The following is a 22,898-nucleotide window of genomic DNA, read 5'->3' as shown; positions in this document are numbered from 1 at the left end:
GTTTGATTTTGGCGCGGATGTCGCGTCTTCATCCGTAGCCACGCCCCCAGTTTCAACCCCGGAAGAGAATTCAAAACAACCTGTGATGACATGTGGCGTGGACCGAGAGGTTAGCCAGTGTTTCTGTTAATTTCACGCGTTATGAACACAACATAAGAGATACAATACGAAGATGATATGTAATCAAACGAGATAAACGGGTTTAACTAACTCTTTTTCAGCGCTCTTGAACGTCTCAGTACAAACAGCATGGTGCCGATAACGGTTAGCCTCACCCGGGTTACAACACTGCTGGTGCGTAAAGGTGAGACCGTCTCGTGATTCTTTTTCGGTTGACCATATCTTTTTTATTGCACTCTATTTTCAGATGAGACATGTGATTTAGATTTTTTGAAATAACTTTTCTGTTCACATTTCCTCATTTTCTTGGCTGTTTGTAGGGATTTGAGGGTCACATAGTGCATTCCTGCAGGACTGCTTCCATCAGCTCCCAACAGTTACCTCTCCGACTTTATTGTATTCTGTGCTGCCTTCTGTGGTTGAGTTTGGGTTTGAACTAAACTGACAACTCGGCATCAGTTAGTATTTTCATAGAAAACTTTTCAACAACTATTTTTTTAAGAAGAGGTTACAGCTTCTTAAATACAATGATTTGTCTCAATATTTGTCTATCTCATTGAAAATGCGGAAGGTTATGTTTTGATCGCCGTGTATTTATTTATTTATTTATTTGTATGCGTGTTATTCGCAGAACTCAAAAAGTATTGAACCGAATCGCATGAAATTTGGTGGGATGATTGGTTATTATCCGGGGACCAGTTGATTAGATTTTGGGATGATCGGGTCAAAGGTCAAGGTCAAAGGTCATGAACAGGTCAAAGTCTTCTTGAATCGCATGAAATTTGGTGGGATGATTGGTTATTATCCGGGGACCATTTGTTTCGATTTTGGGATCAATCGGGTCAAAGGTCAAGGTCATGAAAGGTCAAATTCTTTTTTTTTACCATAGCACGATACATTTTTGTCCAATTGGCATGCAACTAATGCCAAAATGTTCATAATTCAATGCCCAATCTTGTGATATGCGAAGGTATGCGCTCTACCGAGTGCCCATTCTAGTTTTTATATGTAAGAGACAAAGAACAATAACGCAACTATTTCAAATGATTTGTTGCCGTCTCTCCGTCAGTAACAATGGAAACTTTTAAAAATCTACACCCATTTGTTCCTTTTGACCTTCAAAACCCCCCCAGAGGCCAGTTGCTACTGTTTGTCTTTGTGGTGCAGTATTTCCAAAGGCATCAGGTGGCAGGGTAGCAGTGCTGCAGCAGTACTGACTGAACACATAAACCAGGAGTCGGTATTTATGGATCAGCAAGTAGGGGAACGTTGACCAGCAGGTTGTGTGACCTCGGTTTGTGTATGTGGACTGAAGCGTGTCACGCGTCACGAGTTTCTTCTGCTGCCAACAGTTCACTCTCGGTGACTGCAGTGATTTCCTCCTCTGCCTATCTTATGTGTGAAGGGACATGCATCTGTAAACATCTCGGGGGGGGGGATTCCAGGACGCTAGGAGAGCATGTGGTCAACTTCTTCGCCCGTCAAGCAAAGTGATTTACTCAAAATATTATCGGATACAAAAAGCCACAACATGCCCGCAAAGCTTACCCTCTCACACACAGAGATATCGTTGAACCCGTGTTTGTAATTCTTCAAGGCTCCGAGACTCTCCTGACTGATGGGTGTGGACAGAGACTTTCCCCAGCCGTCTGAAGGAGGACCAAACCTTCTGCCGCCGAGGCTCAAAGACCGTCGGCATGGACCCGTCCGACCAGAAGCACTTCACGGCCGCAGACTATGTGATATTTGCGCTCTTGCTCGCAGCCTCCATCGGCATCGGGCTGTACCACGCTCTTTCGGGGGGGCGTCAGCGCACCACGCAGGAGTTCCTGCTGGCGGACCGCAGCATGAGCTGTCTTCCCATTTCTCTGTCGCTCCTCGCCTCATTCCAGTCTGCGGTGGCGATTATCGGCGTGCCGGCGGAAGTCTACGCTCACGGCACTCAGTACTGGTTCATCGGCTGTGCCTACTTCCTCGGTCTGCTCATTCCGGCCCACGTTTTCATTCCCGTGTTGTACAGACTGCATCTTTCCAGCGCTTATCAGGTATGACGGGGCAGTTTGGTCGGTTTTAAATGATCCAAATCACCGATAATATGATTTAAACCAGATGAATGGTGTGTATCCCTTTTTTTGACGTGTACGTTTCGTCCTTGTTTTGTTTTCACAGTATCTTGAGCTGCGCTTCAGCAATGCGGTGCGTATCTGTGGAACCTTGGCCTTCATCTTCCAGACAGTGAGTCTTCTCATAAATACTGTACAGTAGGAATGCACCAACACCACTTTTTCCTCTCCGAATACCGCGACCAACACTTTGACAGATACTGTCTGCAGATGCTGAGTTCCGACGTGATCGTATCTCACTGCATTTTTTAAATGTTCATATGACGTCATTTGCAGTCACGCTGAGCTGACGTTGATAATGAAACGCATACCAACCAATACCGATTCGCCGTAAAGGACACGTAAAGTAGCTTTCTTGACCAGCGTTAGATGAGGCAAATTAAATGTTGTACTTGTATGAAGCTTAAACAGCCCAACAAAGGGAGAGAGAAAATCCACTTTGCTACATCTTTGACACATTGTGGCTGCCGGATTCATATTAATATCAATATTCACGTCTGAATGTTGGCAAGAAGGCATATAAGCATTTTTAGGCAAAAATATGTTTCTAATTGCTCGGATACGATCTAGTGGATAAGATTGCCGCCTCCTCATTTACTCGAAACATACAAGAGACACATTTATTCATCGCCTTGAACCTCCTTTATTTTTTATACACCTTCATGACACGGACCGTCCATGATTTATCCTTTTACTCCGCTACAGGTCGTCTATATGGGAGTTTGTGTGTACACTCCTGCCTTTGCACTAAATGCTGGTAAGAAATGTTCATGTATTTTACTTGCGACTCAAGTCGATTTGAACATAGACGATCTGTGTGATCAATGTGTTGCTGTGTTTTCTTTCAGCCACTGGATTTGAATTGTGGGGTTCAGTGCTGGCTACTGGACTAGTGTGCACATTGTACACAACAATGGTGAGTTATTAACGGTCTTTTTTCGGCTTAACTTCGCCTCCCCAACTCATCCTTTTGGGTTTTTGGTATCTTAACAGGCCAATTGGGTGCCATGTCTCTCTTGACAGCTCAGGAGTAACTTTATCTCCCCCCCCCCCCCCCCCTAAATAAAGTTCTCAAAAAAATTCTTTAGAATTTACGATTGGCTTTGTCAAAAATTGTCTGAAAAAAGTGTCAATGAAAAAATACAAGGTCCATTAATCACATTTCAGAGCGATTTATAGTATTTAAATAAAGACCACCTCAAATGTATTCCCTGTGTGTCTCGTCTGCTCCTGACAGGGTGGGTTGAAGGCCGTCATCTGGACAGACGTCTTTCAGACCGTCGTGATGTTTGCAGGGCAGCTGGCCGTCATCGTGGTGGGCGTTCAACAGGCTGGAGGCGTGTCCGAAGTCTGGAGGAAAGTCCGGGAGGGAAACCGCATCGCTGCTCTGGAGTGAGTCCACGCCGCAGCTCGCAGCAAAGGCATCATGATTTTTTAATTTTTTAATTTTAGTGAAAATCAACTCTCATCAACTGTCTTTCTGCAGTATTTTTGAAAGTGTGTTGCTTTTGAAAGATTGATGCAACACAATGAGCACGTTACACCTCCCTTTTGGGCAGACGTTGTTTGTAATTTAGCTTACTGATTTTAAATATAAAAAAGGCAATTATATTCAGGAAACAACTAAAATCATTTCAATACATAATCATGTTATTTTTGAATCGTGTTTATTTTTATTTTCCTTTTTTTAAATTATTGTAATTGTTAAAACTAAAATATTCAGCAATAATTTTTTTCATAATGTAAATTAACTGTGAATACACAGAACTGGTGGGAAATGCATGTAACAAAGAATAATACAAAATCAATTGAGTTGCAGTATGCTAGTATTAATGCATTGTCTTTATACTGTTCAGCCTGAACCCGGATCCTACCGAGAGACACACCTTCTGGACTCTGGGGGTTGGGGGGGTCTTCCTCATGCTGTCCCTGTACGGAGTCAACCAGGCTCAGGTCCAACGGTATCTCAGCGCCCGCACAGAGAAAGAGGCTGTCAGGTTCGCTAAAAGAAAAAAAAGAGACTTACTTTCAGTGAAAATGCTTTAAAGTCTCATGGGTTTGGCACTTGTTACCATGGTTACGGGTCTCCAACCGGCAAGGAGGCTCTCTGAAAAGTCCTGTGGTATTACGGCTCAGTGCGTCTGAAAAAAGATGCACACGCCGGTTTATTCACACAAAAGTGCATTAAGCGGCATCTGTACGCTCTTCAAAATGTGCTCTTTTTTTTTACGGCTCTTTTGTTACAATTCTTTAAAAATACATGAATTTAAGTAATCCTTATAAAATGTTTTATATATTTATTTAAAGAAAATAAAAGTTTTGTATAAAAAAATTGATATACTGGGATATTTTTTTAAAGAAAGTGCAATATAGAAAGTAAGATATTAAAAAATTATACAACTTTTTTTTCTTTAAATAAATATATAAAACAGTTTTAGAAGGATTCCGTAAATTATTGTAAAAAGTTTTGTACAACATTTTTTTATATATATTTAAAAATAAAGTACAATAGAAAATACAATATTTTAAAGAATCCTTTTTGTAGAAGTTTTATAGAAAAGTTTTTTACATTTTAAAAGAGTACAATAATTTATGGAATCCTTCGATAACAAGTTTTATATTTTATTTAAAGAAAAATAAAGTTTCGTATAAAAAAATGTATATAAAAAAAGAAAGTGTATGTGTATTTATATATATCGGCACTTTTAATATATCATATATTAATTGTCAAGCAATCTCTGGGAAGTTAAGTGCTAACCAGCACAGTATTGAGTGTTTAGTGGCTAAAACAAGGCCTCCTTTCCTAACTTCCTGCTTCCTGTCTGCAGGTCGTGCTACATGGCGTTTCCCTCCCTGCAGTTGTCTCTGGCTCTGAGCTGTGTGATGGGACTGGTCATGTTTGCACTTTACTGTGGAGAGGATCACTCTGACAAGCTGGCCTCCTCTTCAAAGGATGCGGTGAGTTTAATTTCCTCTTCTTCTCTTTTTGGTGTCATCATCCGCTTTGCATTTTGGGGAACGGAGTTATGTAAAAACCCTCCAGGGCACGTAGAGTTAACAGCAATATTACAGCCAGCATGAATATTTGCCTCATGTATATCGGGAGTCCTTCTAACGTTATGTAAATGCAGGATGCACATTGTCAGATCTGAGTTTTGCTTTATGTTGGTAAACAAAGCCATGCAAACCAGGCGTCGTGCATTTCATTTGTATTTTGTGTTTCTCACAGATGGTGATCTACTTTGTGATGGATATGCTGCAAGGTCTGCCCGGTCTGCCCGGACTGTTCGTTGCGTGCTTGTTCAGCGCCGCTCTCAGGTACGGGCCGGTCCACAGCGTCGGTCTACATCTAGTTTTTCCATTAAATCTTGCACATGAGGCTGTGACTCGGTTTGACTCCCGTCAGTTTCCTCGAGTTAGTTTATTGTTGCGCTTCGTAAATAACCCCCAAAAAAACCCTCACGGATTCGGCTAATTATTGTTCTGCAATGATCAATCGCATTTTAAAACGTGATAATTCTAATAAGATGCAATCCGTAAGTCTAGTGCTGTTTTAATGCGACAGCTTCACAGACATCCTCAAAAAATTATCATACAGGTAAATCGACACCTAAAAAAACTAGATAATAAACTGTCAACTGAGCGTGTAATCATGTTTCAGTGATCTGGTTTCCCTGAAAAAGAAACTGCAATGCATCCTTATTTAAATCTAATGAGGCTTTTATTCAAATCTGTCTGTTCTCCTGCCACGTCTCTCAAGACGGGTGTGAACAAATAATGTCAATGCAGTTGCTTTAAAATAAAATGTCCCTGTATTTGTTCTTGTTTTGAGAGGAATGAGGACGGAATTCCGTCCCATTGTTACTGCGTGTGTTTTAAAGACGGCAGTGAGGTCTGTAAAGTGCGTGTGTTTTCCTCCCCGTGCAGCAGCATCTCTTCTGCTTTTAACTCTCTGGCCACCGTGACAATGGAGGACCTCGTCAAGCCACATTTCCCCGCCATGACGGAGGCGAGAGCCACCCTGCTGTCCAAAGCCTTCGGTCCGCTCCACGAAGTTCCTCCACCGAGAGTTGCGTAACGACGCCCGTTCTAACCTGTCGACCCCTTGTGTCTCCCCGCTGTAAGCTTTGTCCTACGGGCTGCTGTGCATGGCCATGGCCTACTTCACTCACCTGATGGACGATTCGGTCCTCCAGGTGAGCGCTCAAACGTCACCACGTAAAACACCGGCGATGGCGTGTCTCACTGGATGTGCACTGATTGTGTCATTGTGATTTGAACCCCCCCCCCTCAGGTGGCTTTGAAGATCTTCGGGATGGTCGGCGGTCCCGTTCTCGGTCTGTTCTGTCTCGGGATGTTCTTCCCGTGGGCCAACTCCACCGTAAGTGGAGCGTCGTCCATGAGATCCGTCGCGTGGTTGGTCATCGGGACTAAATTTAATGTACAGAAGCCTTCTGCCGCTCCTTTTTACATACTCGGCTCATGTTTAAACATTTTTTTTTAAACATCCACGCCAAAAGCCATCAGCTTTACAATAGATCGACCTCGCAAAGTAGTTTTTTGAAACCGTATGATCCAAGGAAGGTCTTCCCTCGTGGCGTTGTGCCCGTACACACAGCACGACGTCACAACCTCTCGGAAATCCCGACGGCTTGTTTTTAAAGGCATTTCTCCACGGATTCAGTGTTGTATTTATTTAGCACCTAGACCTGCTTCATGAGCAACATGGAGATCTCACTTCCCTCAATAACTGACATTGAGGTTTTTTTATTCCTGTTATCATTTTGTGACCCCTCTGATTCATTTTGGGCCTTGTTTGGGATCCCGCCCCCCGCATTGCAAAACCACTCCTTTTACAGTTGATTTTCATTAATAGATGTAAAGAATAATTCCTATCATACATTGTCCGAACAATAAAATCAGTCCCTCCGTGTTTCATCTGACCTCTCGACGCCCTCCGGAAGTTGCGATTGAGACGGTTACTATGACGACCATAAACCTCAGGCAGCCAGATGAAGTGCACTTATCCGTGTTAAAGTATTCGTTCCCCCCCGTGGTCACCAGGGGGCGCTGGCCGGTCTGGGAACCGGTCTGGCTTTGGCTTTCTGGGTCGGCATCGGGAGCATCGTCGCCCGCGGCGGCTCCGGCGCGATGCCGCTGCCGGGCAACACGACGTCTGCGCTTCACGCCGCGCTCGCTAATGTCACTCTGAGGTACGCGGGCGGACGGCACAATAATGTTTGTTTTTCTTCCGGTCCTTTCACGAGTTAACCATCGTTCTGTCCTCCAGCCGACCGTCTGGGCTGAACCGCTTTTATTCGTTGTCCTACATGTGGTACAGCGCCTTCGGCTGCGTCACGGTCATTCTCACCGGCCTGGCCGTCAGCTTCCTCACAGGCGAGCCAATCCCCACCCTGCTCTCTATAACTTACAATACATTATTATACTTTAAAATGTTTAACCCTCCTGTTACCTTTGGGGTCAATTTGACCCCATTCAATGTTTAACGTCTCTAAAAAAAATTATTGACATTGGTTTTTTTGCTTCATATTTCATGACTTTTCCTCATTTATTGGGGAAAACACAAAATACACATGATATGTTTTCAATGTCCTGTACAATTTGACCCCAGGCTATTTTTCACTTTGTAAAACATATAAGAAAAATCAACCTTTTTATTTATTTAAAGGGCTATTTAGGTAGTCAACAAACAAACATAAAGTGACACTTAAACTTGGGAAACAATATTAATTCTAATCATTTTCTGGCGGTTTTAATTGCTGTGGTCAAAAAAGGTAAACGCTGTTCGTAACTTTGAAGGTAACAGGATGGTTAAAAGTATTTCTCTGTGTGTGTGTGTGTGTGTGTGTGTGTGTTACTATTCAGGCCCGATGAGAGAAGAAGATGTGACGCCCGGCACAATCTATCCCTTGATGGGGAAACTGATTTGTCTTCTACCTGAACCTCTGAAGAAGAAGCTCTGCTGCGTGACTCCTCTGGGGCAGACGGTCAGTGGAGTGATTACTGAATCCTGGCTGCACGTTTGAGATCTGCATCGTCGACCAATCGGAACACAGTGTTGTAGTTCTAGCTGTTGAGTGACTGAGCTATGTGCCGCCGCTTTACTTTGTCATTGGTTGAATGTCTTTTCGACTTAAATTTTAAAAGTTGTAGCCAGGCATGTGTCGGTCAACATTGGGTCCTCACTGAGATATACAGTGGGTACGGAAAGTATTCAACATTTTAAAAATTATTATTATTATTTTATAATCTGTAATAGACATACATGACCTTGACCTCACATCCATCAGACAGGAAAAACTCCCAAACCTCCCTCAGGAAAAAAAGAAACTAAAGGGAGGGAAAAAGAGGAGGATCCAGAGGGCAACAGGAGAGGAGGACAGAAGGTGAGACAGAACAGGGACAGTTATGAAAAGATAGGACAGGAGTTAATAGTATATAGAGTCAAATACATTCAATGAGCATATTCATATGTAGTTCATCGCCAGAGACCATCAGGCAGATGGGAGTGGGAGGCGGAGGGAGGAGGAGGGGGAAGGGGTGAGGTGGACAAGGGCGGTGGTGGGAGCAGGACAGGAATTCCACGGAGCAGTCACGATCATCCAGACACCCAGAGATATCTATGCATCATCATATGGTGTCGTGGTCGAGTAGGGTCAAAAGTCGAGACGGAAGGGAAGTCAAAGGGGGAGAAAAGCAGAGAGATAATTGAGATAAAGGGAGGAGAGAAAGAGGAGGGAAAGGAGAGAAGGAAAGTGCATCCGCAAAGCGTCCCCGCGCAGCTATAAGCTATAAGCCTATAGCTGGGCAGGGACCCTGATTCAGCTCTAACCCTAACTATAAACTCTGTCAAGAAAAGTCTAGTCAGTCTCTTCTCTACTGACTGTGACTGTGCTCCCGGACGACTGAAACTGGGTGGTTTCCAAAAAGAGGAGCTTGCTTGAAAAGGCTCTCCTCTATTCCACTTTTCTACAGACTCTACAAGTAAAAAGCAGTTAGTTTTTTAGTGAGCGTAGTCTGAGGGGGGCAGGGCAATACTACGGGCTCCTTAAGATATGATGGTGCATCACCAATCAAGGCTTTGTAGGTTAAGAGAATAATTTTAAAAGTGATTCTTGATTCTTATTCAGACCCCTTTAAAATGTTCACTCTTTGTTTCATTGCAGCCATTTGCTAAAACCAAAAGATGTCATTTCTCGATCCGAGCGCGATGATCGCGCGCCGATATTCCCGCCGATAGTTTATATCGATCGGGCTAAGATCGGAACGATCAGATGCAAACACAACTGCCGATCAGAATCATCAATCGCGACGAACATCAGGCGCAGCGCCGCCGGGCCCGGGGCCGCAATCGCCAGGTCGAGAGGGGAGAGGCACCCACCGGCGTCCCCCCGCCCTCCCGGCGTGAATCGCCCATGTTGACTCGACGTCACATGGTCTGTCTGAGGCTCCTGACCCCCTGAGACTGATGCTCGACGATAAACGAGACGATCGGGGCGCGCGAAAGTAAAGGGAAAGGAAGGATTCGATGAAACAAACAACATATCATTATCAAAATAAGATGTCGATAAAAATAACATATACAGTAAAATATAAACATATTTTGATTTTTTATAGATTTTTAGATTTAGCTTAATTATTTATTTTAAATTAACATTAAATTAAACCAAGGTTTTGGAAGAAAAATAAAAAAATAAGTCAGACTTTTGAAAGTAAAAAAAAAAAGTAAATGTATTTCCCCAAAGTTCAGTTCCAGAATGAATGAGATGTGTCTCCATTATACATATCTAAATCAAACAATCAACAAAACAAATTTTTTGTATTTTCAATTTTCAATTTTAAGTAAAGTAACTAAAATTTAAAAAAAATTTTTTTTTCTTTTTTTTTTTATTATATTATATATTCCTCATTCAGTCCTCATAGCAATACACAACACAATAGATAGAATGCTTCATCACACGGTGATCGCATATCGATCGGCAGATACTGATTTCAGTGATCGGTGATCGGCACCAAAAACCTGATCGGTGCATCTCTAGTCATTTCATTTCTCATAAATGTTCACTCGGCCCCCCATCTTGACAGAAAAAACAGAAATGCAGAAACTTTTGCAAATTTATTAAAAATGAAAAACTGAAATATCACATCAGGATCCTCTGACATTTTGTCTAGAGGTTGACATTTTGTTTTTTGAGGGAAATATCTTTGTAACTTTTGGATGATTGGCTGTAACGTTTCCTGGCAGACACTCAAAGAAAGATTTGTGATCCTTAAAACTTCAACTTAATCAATATAGTTGCATTCAATCGTACGTGGCAGTGAGCTGCTGTAAAGCTCAACTAGGTTCAGTGGCCCAATTCAGGCTATTTCCTCAACAGATGAGAGTTGATTGTCCAAGAATATGAGATTGATTTAGTCAATAAGTAAAATAAAAGAAACGGTTGATGAATTAACCAGAATTGTAATACAGCTTCCATTATCCTTTTTTCTAGATTTTTTAATGTACCATCTCGAATCCTTAATGTTTCCGTGTAAATATAATATGCCAGGCTGAACACATGCCGTGCTCTCCTTTTTTATATCTTGTTTTATGCCTCCTGGCGTCCTCTGTTAACTCTGTTCAATGTCACTACGCTATAAATTGAGCCCTCGAGCACTAAACACTCTAAAGTCCAGACTCTGGCATCCGGCCAGTGTTTTCCTCAAGGACAGAGGTTGTTTTTGTTTGATTCTGTTTGTCCAGCATGTGCAAGAGGGAGGGTTCAAGGAGACTCGCCTGCAGCGATAAACCCGAAACCCGAACGAACTCCCCAGACGTACACACGTACACACAGGTGGATCGGTCCTTTTTAAAAATAATATATTTTTCGAAAAAAAAAAAAAAAAAAACAACTTTTTTTATTCACTTTTTTTCCGCGGCCCAGTTCCAACCAAGCCGTGGACTGGTACCGGGCCGCGGCCCGGGGGTTGGGGACCCCTGCTCAAGGACACTTCAACATGTGCACAATAAGAGCCGTGGATTAAACCGCCGACCTCGTGGTTCAAGGACCACTCGGCGGCGAAGCCGAGGCCCCGCCCCCTTCATCTTGAAATGTCTCTTTGTCGATCTCCATCACGAGGTCAAAATGCCATTTGCTCTCCTTTAACTCCGATGACATTCCGATCAGCCTCAGCTGTACTCTACGTGTAGTGCTAGCATAATATCTGCTAAACATCAGCGTGTTTGACACTGCCTCTCGTGTGCTGGTAAAAAAAACCATAGGCCACCCCGGTGCATGCTGGTTCTGAAGCTACCCACACCTACATATAACCACAGGTGCCCAGTGTTGCCCAATCATATAAATAACTCCAACAGTGATCTTTTTTTAATTGTGCTTTCAGCTCCCAGCACAACACAAAGAAGACAACGGGCTGGCGTCGCCACGAGAGGACGGGGCGTCGCCACGAGAGGCGGACAGATTTCTACGCGAGCCTCAAACGGCTCTCGTGGAGCACGAGACGGCGATGTGACGTGGCCCCGTGACGTGGCGTTGTGAACGCGTTGCCTGTGCGTTGCGATCAGAGGACAGAACGTGAACGTGAGGCTCCCAGACGCTCTCAAGCGGAGCATCGGCCGGTCGGCACAAGAGAAGGCAGCGGAGCCCGTTGCTCTTCTACACAGTTTACATGCACACTGGTCGGCCTCAGGTTCAACCGTCTGTCGGCTCCTCGTGTGTGGATGTGTCTTTTTACTTTTTTTTTTAAAGACTGTTCAATGGTAATTATTTAAATTCCGGTGAACTAAAAAGTCAAACAAGAAAACGATTTCTGCCGGTCGTGATTATACTTGACTAATGTTTAAGTACTGCAGCTGTGTGAAAGGTCCTGAGTGAGAAGATGAAGCCTCAATTTTTAACAATGTATGTGTGAATTTGTGTCTGTATTGCAGCTGAACCACTGAAAGAGATAAACGGTTTTGTAGTTGTCCCATTCTGTTGTCGTGATTTTAAATTTCTGCAACTGAGCAATTTTTTCATTCATAAGTCTTGTTCTGAAAACTCACATCACTAAATCATTCAACTATTCAGAATTATTTCTCTAACTGCGCTTTCTCTACAACCTCTGACAACATGGGCACTCCTCTTTCCATCAGTCGTAAACAAAAGGGTTGTATCATAATAATAATTCCAGCCGGTCTGTAACCCAATAATAGGTTTATGAATGGCTGTATTTACATGCCGTTGTACATCTTTGTGCCTCTGCTGGTTTTGCATGTGACATTTTGGTCTGTGATATATCAGCTGATCCCACTGCACCTGTACGGACATATTTAAAATTCAGAAATATCACAATGATGGATTACCAGAATATAAACTGATGCAAAATACTGCAATGCATTGTGGGGCATTTGAGAATACAGTTAACGATAGCCCAGTGTTTGAGGGCTCTCTGGCATCAGATGCAGACTTTGCCCAAGGAAATTACCCACAATTCATTGCAATGTGAAGTTAAACACAACCAGTGGAAGCATGGAGACGTAAAACAAAGAGGATGGCACATGTTCATCCTGGTGATGGACATTAACACAACAACATTTAGGATTAAAGATGCAACAAATGTATTTATTTATTCAGCAAATATATAATTTAGCCATTAAAGCTGTCGTGACAAAAAAACGTAAATCGATTATTTGAAATGACCTTGTCTTAAGATCAAAGAGCTCGGAAGACATTCAAATCAGGGAGTAAAAAATATAAAATAAATACTAAGAAATAAGTCGTTTTTTTACATGTTATTGGGAGCAAAGTGTTGATCCGTTCATATTCACAGCATTTGAAGCCCTCACCCTCAACCATCTAGGGCCCAGGGTGTGTTCACATGCTGATTGATGCTCAGCGGGGACAATGCAGACGTCATGAACGTCAAAATGTTTTCATCGTCATAGCGACGACAGAGGTGTTTGATATGTGATACGAGCCCCCATTTTTGAAAGTCAAATTAGATCCACATCACAGCTCTTTGTACTTTGCATGTCTCCCCACAGAAAACTAGTGGAGTTCACTCTTACCTGAAACCAAGCTGGTGGCTTTCTCACTTCCTCGTCGCTCCACCATCAGCTCTACCATCAGCTCCACCATAAGCTCCATCAGCTCCACCATCAGCTCCATCATCAGCTCCATCATTGGGCTGTAGTCATTTGCGGGAACAGACGGGGTCAACAGACGTCGTAAGAATAAAACAGGTGAGCTGATCTTTCTATATTGATAATCTATCGTTGATATACACGTCATATACTGTATTTCTACGAAGCATGTGTACTAGCTGTTGTAGTGCAACATACGACACAGATACTTTTGATAATGTATTCTGGAAAAGTGACATGTATTGTAATATGTAAAAAAGAAAGTTTTGAATGTGCCATATTCCTTTTTTTTCAAATTCCAGGTATTCAGTGCAATAATTTCATTATCATCTGATTTAGTCTGATAGGTTCAAAATAGCCGTTAATGGGAGTTGAATAAACGACAAAAAACAACCCTTCATACATGAATGCAGTTGTTTTTTTTCTGTTGTAAATTAAGAAATCCAGATACCAGAATATTTTAGAGCTGCAGAGATTTATGCGAAAATGCTGACAGTCAAATTTAATAGAAAAAAAACATGGCGACACTTCATTTATAGTATAAAAAAATTAATCTAAATCACTGGTCTCAGGATGGAGGCTGTCCGGAGTGTAAAGTCCTTTAAGGCAACTTTGTGACTTTGGGCTACGTACATAAAACATACATTGTTTTATTATTTCTCTGCAGAAACTTTGCAATAAAAGTAAACTCTGTGGTACCAATATTTCTCTGTTTGGAAAATGATCTTAATACAAACTAGAGGGACTTTGGAGAGTCACGTCTCATCAGACAGAACAGGGGAGAGAGATTAATGGAGATCCTGGCAAACTCAGCATTTTACTTTATTTTCCCCCTGTATATTTAGTATTAGAATAAGTATTTAGTTTTTAGTATTGTGTTTTGTGTTTTATATTTATTTTCTTTGATGCTCTGATGTGCAGAAATTTCCCCACTGTGGGACGAATAAAGAAATATCATATCATAAATTGATCGGCGTTAATAATGAAAAGATGTTTGATCCAAAATGAATGTACAGGACAGTCGGCCTATTGTTCTGCTCATAAAGTTCTGTTCATAAAGTTCTGCTCATAAAGTTCTGCTCATAAAGTTCTGTTCATAAAGGGCCAATGCAAAGCATTTCTTCTGTTATTGGTTATTTACAGGACCAGGATGTGGACCTTATTTGTTCTTTATATCCTGGGACTAAACATCTGTCAGGTAAATCAGAATCATAACATTACACAATGAAGCTTAAAATAAAAAAATTACAACAATACATTTTATTAAATGAAATGATCTTCTTTGGACTTTTTTTCAGACTACTGCGGACGGTAAACAAAATAATTTAATTTCGAGTTTCAAAATCCTCTTTTTTCTTTGGCATTACTTTGTTCTTAAATGTGTACAACAACAACTTTTAGCATGTCGGTTGACGCCCGTCTGTTTATCTACCTTTCAGACACTTCAACACAAATGTATTATTTCAAACTGATCATAGAGGAAAGTGTCATCGCAAACATCACTACGAGACTGAAACCTTTTGTGAACAGAGACCTGGAGGTCAATGACCTGAAAATGACAACAAGTGAAATCCTTTTTCTATTTTCATAAAAAAAAGAAAAAATACATATTCTATATTTCTTACATTTTTTCCCCCCCTCTCAGTCTGTGAGAAGGTGTCGGCCGGCGCCGAGTGCCGCTGCCTGTCAGACTCCAGATGGAGCGACGCAGTTTGTCAGGAAACTGATGGGAAATGTTGCGGCGACACAAACTGCACCTTCACCGACAAACCTGCTCGCATGTGTGTTTCTAAAGAAACAGGTATTCAGTTATATTCTCCTGTGTTTGCATATGTGTGTGTGTGTATAATTATTGTGTGCATCTTTTATCTTCTTCTTCTTTTTTTCCACAGTTGTTGCCAGTGGATCCATCACTTTAAGTGGGGAGGATTATTACAATTGTCTCAAAGAAAAGGCCTCTGAGATATTTAAGCAGTGTAATAATCATGTGTTACAAGAGGTAATGGTGCCATGTGAATAAAAAAAGCACTTCATTAAACACCTTTATCAGATTAGGAACAATGTAATGTAAGTGATTGAGGTATGGTCATGTGTAAATAGCGTACTGATGTGTGAATGACTTGTTGCCGTGCAGATGAAAACAGTGTACAGCACTTTGGCCGGATTCGACATGTTAACAATTACCAAATACAGGTACTTCCTCTTTTTTTAAATCTTTTTTTTTAATAAAAATAATATCTCCAATTTTCTTTCTATTTTGAATACATGTGTGACTGAGATCCGTACTTTGTCTCCTCCGCTGAAGGGTTGGAAGCGTCATCGCAGAATTTGAAATGACCTTTGCTCACAAGGTCGAACAAGAGCAGTTGATGAAGAAGACGGAACTCCTGAGCGTCGCTCTGTCGGCGTCGGTGGATTTGGAGACGACAGGTCAATTATATCCATAAATGAACTAGAAGCCACTCAGAGAGACACTCCTGCCTCCTCCTGGATGTATACACACAGAACAATAATGGTTCTTTAGAAGGCTTTGTGGTTCTACGGAGAAGTATCGCCTACTGAAGAACCTTTTTTCTGGTTTGAGGCACCATTTTAGGTTCTTTGACAAACACTTTAAGGAAATGGTTCTTTAGAGATCCCTGGTTTGAAAGGTTCCATGTGGAACCAGAAAATGGTCCCTTGAAGAATAATTTTTGAAGGTTCTTTGAGACATCTTTATAGGTTATTTGAATAACTATTTAAGGAAATGGTTCTTTAAAGAACCCTGGTTTGAAAGGTTCTTGGTGGAACCAGAAGTGGTGCCTTAAAGAACCATTTTTGAAGGTTCTTTGAAACACCATTATAGGTTATTTTAATAAATATTTAAGGAAATGGTTCTTTAGAGATCCCTGGTTTGAAAGGTTCCATGTGGAACCAGAAAATGGTCCCTTGAAGAATCATTTTTGAAGGTTCTTTGAGACATCTTTATAGGTTATTTGAATAACTATTTAAGGAAATGGTTCTTTAAAGAACCCTGGTTTGAAAGGTTCTTTGTGGAACCAGAAATGGTTCTTCTATGGCATCGCTCTGAAGAACCATTTTCGGTTCCAGATGGGACCTTCATCTTTCTGTGTGTAGCTCATCCTTCGCATTCTGTATTTCCCTCTGCAGGTGTTGTCCGTTTAATGATGCCGGCCAACAGCCCGGTGTGCTACCATGACAAGCCCACGCTCACCTGCACATCCAAGGAGGACCTGAAAACACTGCCGGTGTGGCAGCTGACCAGAGAGGGCAAGGTGTTTGAGATATTTACTGGCACAGAGTCCAGTGTGACAACGGCGACGCTGGAAACCAGAGTCATGCTAAAGAACATATCAGAGCTCTGGAAAGGTATATTTGTTTCAGCCACTCAAAGTATGTTTTTCATGTTCAGCTGCAGAGAATATTTCGATGAGCGATCAGAATTCCCTCAATACAGGAATACTTGAGCATGATTTTGAAGTACTTGTCCTCAGTGTTGGGAAGGTTGCTTTAGAAAAGCAGTCGGCAACAGTTTACTAGTTAATTTGTTTACAAATTTAATAAATCATGTATTTTGATGATTTCATCAAAGTGATGTAACTCATTACATTTGAGAAGTTTTTGAACAAATGTTTCAAACTGGGCAATAAAGGGAAAAAGTCCTTAAAACATAAGCAAAAAAAACAAATAAACTTCAACAAAACTCTTAAGTTCTTCAATATAACTTTAGTGAAAATAGATACAAAGCAAAACAATTAATGTTATATTCTAAATAAAAGCTTTTTACAGATAATAACGTCTTCGGATTCCCTTTGTGTTCACCGACATTTTGAATGTACGACAATGAAGAAGAATATGTGGAATCAAAAGGACGATATCTTTTGGTCTGCTGCATTATTAGTTCAACAATGTTGCAGAAGTGCAATGCTTTGATTTTAAATACAAACATATGATCAAGAAATAAATAATGGTGTATTGTCATAGATTCAACTATATAAAAGAACCTGGACCAGCATTAAATACTGTTGACGCATTATTGCACCAATAATAATGATAATAAAATATAGAAATGACACACTTGCAAGGTGCGAATATGCATTATGCTACTTGCTGACCATACTATTATTGTATTATTTTTACATTGTGTTATTACTACTTTCACTAGCAGGTGAACAGCCCTCTGATAATAAGCCAGATATTTACTTTGAGGAGTTGGTGGAGACCAAAACAAAGCAAAAAGTGTTTTTTCTATCTACATTGGTGTACAGAAACACGATGATCATTTTTGCTCATGTAAAATAATTGACCTTTAAGTTCGCCCGATAACAAAACCTGTTTGTCGTATCCCTTTTTTTCTTCTTCTTAGGAGAGTACACATGTATGTACCAACAACAATTGAGCTCAATCAACATAATTCACAAAGCCAGCGCTGTGATGGACATATCGCTCCTGCCCGGCGTCGCCCTCACCATGGCGCCGGCATTTCCACGCTGCAGAAACGGTTCCACTTCCCTGAAAGTAAGAGTCAAATGTGAGCTGGAGAGCGACAAGGAAGTGTACGACGTGAAATGGACCGGCCTGAACCTCGTGGCTGGTGAGGACATTTTATTTTGTATTTCTTTCAATAAATCCATGTGCAAACTCCAAAAACACATGACACGCATGTGTGATCCTTGCAGGTCCTTTTCAAGGAACTTACGATGACTACGCAAGTGATGTCATTGTTAACTGTAACGAAACCCCGGATAAACCCCGGGTAACGTGCACTTTGAAGAACAGGTGCAAGGAAGAGAGAAAAGCTTCGTTAATCGTCAACGTCATATACGGTATGTTTTCGTGTTTCAGTCAAATATAGTCAGAGAACAACGGCTTTGTCCGACACCGCATCCATACTCCAATATATTCAAATGTTGCCATTGTGAATTGTGAAACCTTTACATGTTAGTTGTGAGCGGTTTATACAGATATACAGACAGTTAAAGAGTATTTAACATTTCTCAGCCTAAGGATTTTATTTTTTTATTTTTTTAGTTTTGATCATTCATATTATAATTTTATTCAATTCAAATTCCATAAAAATTACTTATTATATACATAAAAGCGGCCCAACATGTAAAACAACATTTTAATACAACTTTTAAAGGCCTTTCTAAAATACAGTTTAAAGAACAAAAGGCATTCTGCTACATTAAAGCTTGCGGCCCAACATGTGAAAAAAAGAAAAAAAATGCTGATATATTTATTTTGATTTTACAAATTAACAAGACAGGACATTAAGGATACAATACAAAGTGAAAAGATAAATAAAAAGGTAAATAACAACAAAAAACAGATAACAAATAAATAAATAAATAATAGATACAAAATAATTAGAAAAACCACAGCACATTACACATTCGCACATCACCAGTATAAGTACATATTTAAGGTTACATCATCAAATCAAGTCAGCATCGGTACCAGTTTTTTAATCTAGCACAGCAAAGTCCACCCCTAGTTAGGATTTAATTTTAACGTTTTGTAAAATGCTAACGTTCGCGTCAGTATACAGAACATAATGAAAGGGAGACCTTTTTTTACCAAAAGGTTTGACTTTTTGCAGAGCTTTCGAAGCTCCTGCAGTTGACTTTGTACACATATTTTGTTGTTTTGGTTAACATTATGTAATAAATGATAAAGCCAGCCTTGACTCTTCTTCTTCAAAACAGAAACAAATCAATTCTGTGCAGCTGAGGGTGATTGGGAGGACACCAAAGCTGGATTCCCTGCACTGGTGAAGTGCATCAACGGCGCTGGACATAGAGAACGGAAATGCACACACGGGTCAAGCAAATCATCGACTAATACTTTAAAAACATAATTAATCCATTATTTGTGTACATAATGTGTTCACAATTGCTTGTTCAGTCCACAGCCAAAGATCCAGTTTACCAGCACAGAAGTTTGTTAATATTCAACTCGAGGAGCCGACACCAATGAATGTTTGTTGATAATTAATTTCATGTTCATTGACTTATTGATTCATAATTTCAGGCCGACACAAGCGACATGGGAACCGGAGGTTTCAACATGTGTGAAAGAGGAAGTGAACCACGTGCTGGAACAGGCAAACGTAAGCTTTGAGAACGAAGATTGAAAAGCGACTCCAAATAAAAATATGTTTTTTGGAGATATATAATCTTTCTTTACATTTTGACACAGATATTCATCACACATAAATCATGGCTGTTGTTACAGATTGTTGACATTGGTCTTGGCTCAGTCGATGAGAATGCTGCGAATGTATTTTCCCTCCTTGAGAATGTCACGAAGAACTCAACGACTATCAACACGTTCGCCGACATAAGTGCATCTGTTCAAGTCCTCTCCAAATTGAGTCAAAAGATAAGCTCCATAAATACTGACTCCTCAGCAGATGTGAGTATTACGCACATTTTTTTATCTTATTATTGGGTTTCTGATGTAGAGGCAAAGAGGGCAAAGAGAGTTACTTAAATGGTTCTCACCATTAAAAATGTCATTAAATGTAAACCCATTTTTTGGTGTTACTTATGGCTGGAATTCTTTCCAGTGTCACTCGAGATTTAATTGTACCAAAAAAATGTCTTTCATTCTTAATTAAGCTTTTAGCTGACAGGCTGCACGTCTTTAAAGACAAAGTTAAATCAATAAAGCCTTTTTCTAATCCTGTTTTTATTGAATTTCAGTTATTCCTGTCGCTATTAAAGCTTTTACCACCAATCAAAGGTGTTGTCAAAAATCAATAATTTCGGGGCAATAATCAGTATGAATACAGTCAAATACACATATCTGCCATGCACTCATTCTTTTTAATAATTAATATAGCCAGGTGAACGTTTATTTTTTATTTTTACGTTTTACCAATTCAAACAAGCTCCTTTGTTTTCAGGACTTTCTGGAGTCATCCAGCAATATGCTGGATAAATCTCTCAACGAATCCTGGGCATCGGAGGTGGGAGAAGGCGCCATCTCATTGGCTGAGAGCTATCTGGATGCCCTTGAGTATTTGATTCAGAAAACCAACGTAACGCGTGTCTCTAAGAAGAAAAACGTAGAGCTAGCCGCATCCGATTGCCCACGAGGGTCGAAATGCCTGAACACGGTGTTCAATACCGACGTCGTCCTCGTTAGCGCCGACCCCGGCGGTGTCAAGACCGCCGGGTTCAAAGAACTGGAGAACTACTTGCCCAACGAAGATGAGACGTACGAGCCGAACAGCATCGTCGTGTCGGTGACGACGGAAAAGAAACACGTGGATTCGGTCGAGGTTCGAATTAACTTCTCGTTGAACAGGCCGAGGCCTCACAACGTCGACATGAAGTGCGTCTCGTGGGACAGCGCCACCCGGAGGTGGTCGACCGAAGGCTGCGAATGGCAGGGCGCTTCCGACGAGGGACTTTGCGTCTGCAAACATTTGTCCTCCTTCGCCGTTCTCATGTCGCGGTACCCGGTGAACATCGGCGGTCTCAGCGAGCTGACCTTCGTCGGACTGTCCGTGTCCGTCGTATCGCTCGTTCTCACCCTCGCGATAGAAGTGATCATCTGGAGCGCCGTCGTGAAGACCGATACGTTATATCTGCGCCATACTGCCAACGTCAACATTTGTCTGTGTTTGCTCGTTGCGGATTGTTGTTTTTGGCCTCTTTTCAGCTCGGCGACCACAACAAAGACATGTGGTGTCGGATCTTCGTGGCGTTGAAGCATTTCTGTTACCTGGCCATGTTCTTCTGGATGCTGTGTCTGAGCAGCATACTGCTTCATCAGGCAATCTTCACGTTCCATGCTATGGGCAGGACAACAAGCCTGAGGTTCTCATTGGTCCTGGGCTACGTGTGTCCTTTGCTGATTGCCGTCATCACGTGGCTTTCCTACGATAACGGTGCCGAAGGCGAGTACTACTCCAAGGAAACCTGCTGGCTGTGTTACGCCGGCCTCATGAAAGGCTCCATCCATGCGTTCGTGATCCCAATCGGTGTGATCGTCTTCTTCAACGTGTTCTCCATGGTGATGGTCATCATGAAGCTTTTGAATCGCCCAACGACTCCAGAGAAATATAACGAAAAAGAAAAAAAGGCCACCGTGACCGTCATGAGGACGGTTATTCTTTTGACTCCGATCTTCGGCGTGACTTGGATGTTTGGGTTTGCAGTAATGCTTCTTGACCTCACGTCTGGGCCCATCGTCGTCATGGTTCACTACGCCTTTAACCTGCTGAACACATTCCAGGTATGGTCAGGTAGGAAGTAAACATCGGGACCCGGTAAAGTATGTCTAGTTTAGTAACCTCTCGTCGTTTCCTTTGCAGGGTTTGTTCATTTTGGTCACCACATGCCTGGCGGACCAACCGGTAAGGCAGTTTGACGTCTTCAAAGAAAACGTAACTCCTCATAATAAAGTGTCTTGTATCTCTGGAACTGTGCTGTGTTACTTTGGTAGGAGGCCGGGTCCTTTTACTGATCAATAAATGTGATGAGAGTACATTTTGTGCAGAAATGCATTCACAATGCGAGTTATCAAATATATTTGCTTCATTGTTCAGTCAAACGTCTGATGGGCTTGGTGGTAAGCGAGTCAATGCAGCCAAATATGCATGTTTCCCATAATGCAAAACTATTCATTTGAAGATGCATCCACTCCATGATCTGTGATGAGGTTAAAAAGGTGTAATTACCTTCGCATTGAAAATGCGGAAGGTTATGTTTTGATCGCCGTGTATTTGTATGCGTGCGTGTTATTCGCATAAGTCAAAAAGTATTAAACCGAATCGCATGAAATCTGGTGGGATGATTGGTTATTATCCGGGGACCATTTGATTAGATTTTGAGATCGTCGGGTCAAAGGTCAAGGTCATGAAAAGGTCAACATCTTATTTTTACCATAGCGCGGTCAATTTTTATCCAATTTGCATGCAACTAATGCCAAAATTGGGAACACATTTTAGCAAAAAGGCTCTATGCCAATATCAGGGAATGTATCCAAATTACAACACTTAAATAAATTACAATCCACAGACAAGGAAGCACCAATAATGATGTTTTATTCCAACTTTGACAGACCCGTGAAGCACTGCTGAAACATATAAAGAAACATGTAAGTGTGCTACAACTGGGCTTATTACTCTGATGTAATACCACGATGTCTATCGATTCATGACACACATCCTCCTCCTCTGCTCTCCAGGCACCGAAATCGACGACCGACAGCACCAGAAACTTAGTCTCAACTTGGAAAAAGTGAAAACCGGCTCAAATAGGTGCACTCTTATCGAAACAAATCAGATTTCACACATAAAACCATAGATAATAGCTTTGCAGCCACATCGTCTCTACTGATTGTTGTTTGATTTATTGCCTGTGATACAAGTTAAATTATTGTAATGTTTGTTAAGTAGATATCCGTGTTTTTAACATATTCTCAACATCCCAAAATCAAATATATTTATTATTATTATAAAAAATATTAATTAAAAAACGTTCACAGTAAGCATAGCA

At 41.3% G+C, this 22,898-nt stretch overlaps 2 protein-coding genes across 4 annotated transcripts; both read left to right on the top strand.

The window, feature by feature from the left end:
- The first annotated feature begins 34 nt into the window (after positions 1–34).
- Positions 35–12,229, top strand: slc5a6b (solute carrier family 5 member 6). 3 transcript variants are annotated; one of them, XM_056425706.1, is made up of 17 exons: positions 35–109; positions 222–304; positions 1,718–2,165; positions 2,290–2,355; positions 2,949–3,000; positions 3,092–3,159; positions 3,481–3,635; positions 4,100–4,240; positions 5,072–5,201; positions 5,473–5,561; positions 6,171–6,283; positions 6,369–6,439; positions 6,538–6,624; positions 7,308–7,456; positions 7,534–7,640; positions 8,130–8,251; positions 11,646–12,229. In XM_056425706.1, exons 3-17 carry the CDS (start codon positions 1,818–1,820, stop codon positions 11,772–11,774), a joined length of 1,827 nt encoding a protein of 608 aa, XP_056281681.1. In that variant the 5' UTR covers positions 35–109; positions 222–304; positions 1,718–1,817; the 3' UTR covers positions 11,775–12,229. The 3 variants fall into 3 exon arrangements, with proteins under 3 accessions (XP_056281681.1, XP_056281682.1, XP_056281680.1); XM_056425707.1 differs by lacking the exon at positions 35–109 and having other exon boundaries at positions 126–294; XM_056425705.1 differs by lacking the exon at positions 35–109 and having other exon boundaries at positions 126–304.
- On the top strand, positions 11,934–22,824 carry adgrf3a (adhesion G protein-coupled receptor F3a). The gene is given in 20 exon segments (XM_056425691.1): positions 11,934–12,021; positions 13,288–13,485; positions 14,530–14,584; positions 14,685–14,697; positions 14,826–14,951; positions 15,032–15,187; positions 15,279–15,385; positions 15,521–15,579; positions 15,692–15,816; positions 16,537–16,755; positions 17,753–17,980; positions 18,066–18,212; positions 19,095–19,209; positions 19,420–19,498; positions 19,624–19,803; positions 20,297–21,068; positions 21,071–21,633; positions 21,713–21,754; positions 22,462–22,497; positions 22,588–22,824. Coding segments are annotated over 18 exon segments (3,072 nt in total). The 5' UTR covers positions 11,934–12,021; positions 13,288–13,485; positions 14,530–14,536; the 3' UTR covers positions 22,645–22,824.
- Positions 22,825–22,898: the final 74 nt, after the last annotated feature.

The sequence above is a fragment of the Pseudoliparis swirei genome, chromosome 11 (assembly GCF_029220125.1).
Source record: "Pseudoliparis swirei isolate HS2019 ecotype Mariana Trench chromosome 11, NWPU_hadal_v1, whole genome shotgun sequence".
NCBI lineage: Eukaryota > Metazoa > Chordata > Actinopteri > Perciformes > Liparidae > Pseudoliparis > Pseudoliparis swirei.
Note: the sequence above shows the minus strand (reverse complement) of the source record. Positions and strands in the feature narration are given on the sequence as shown.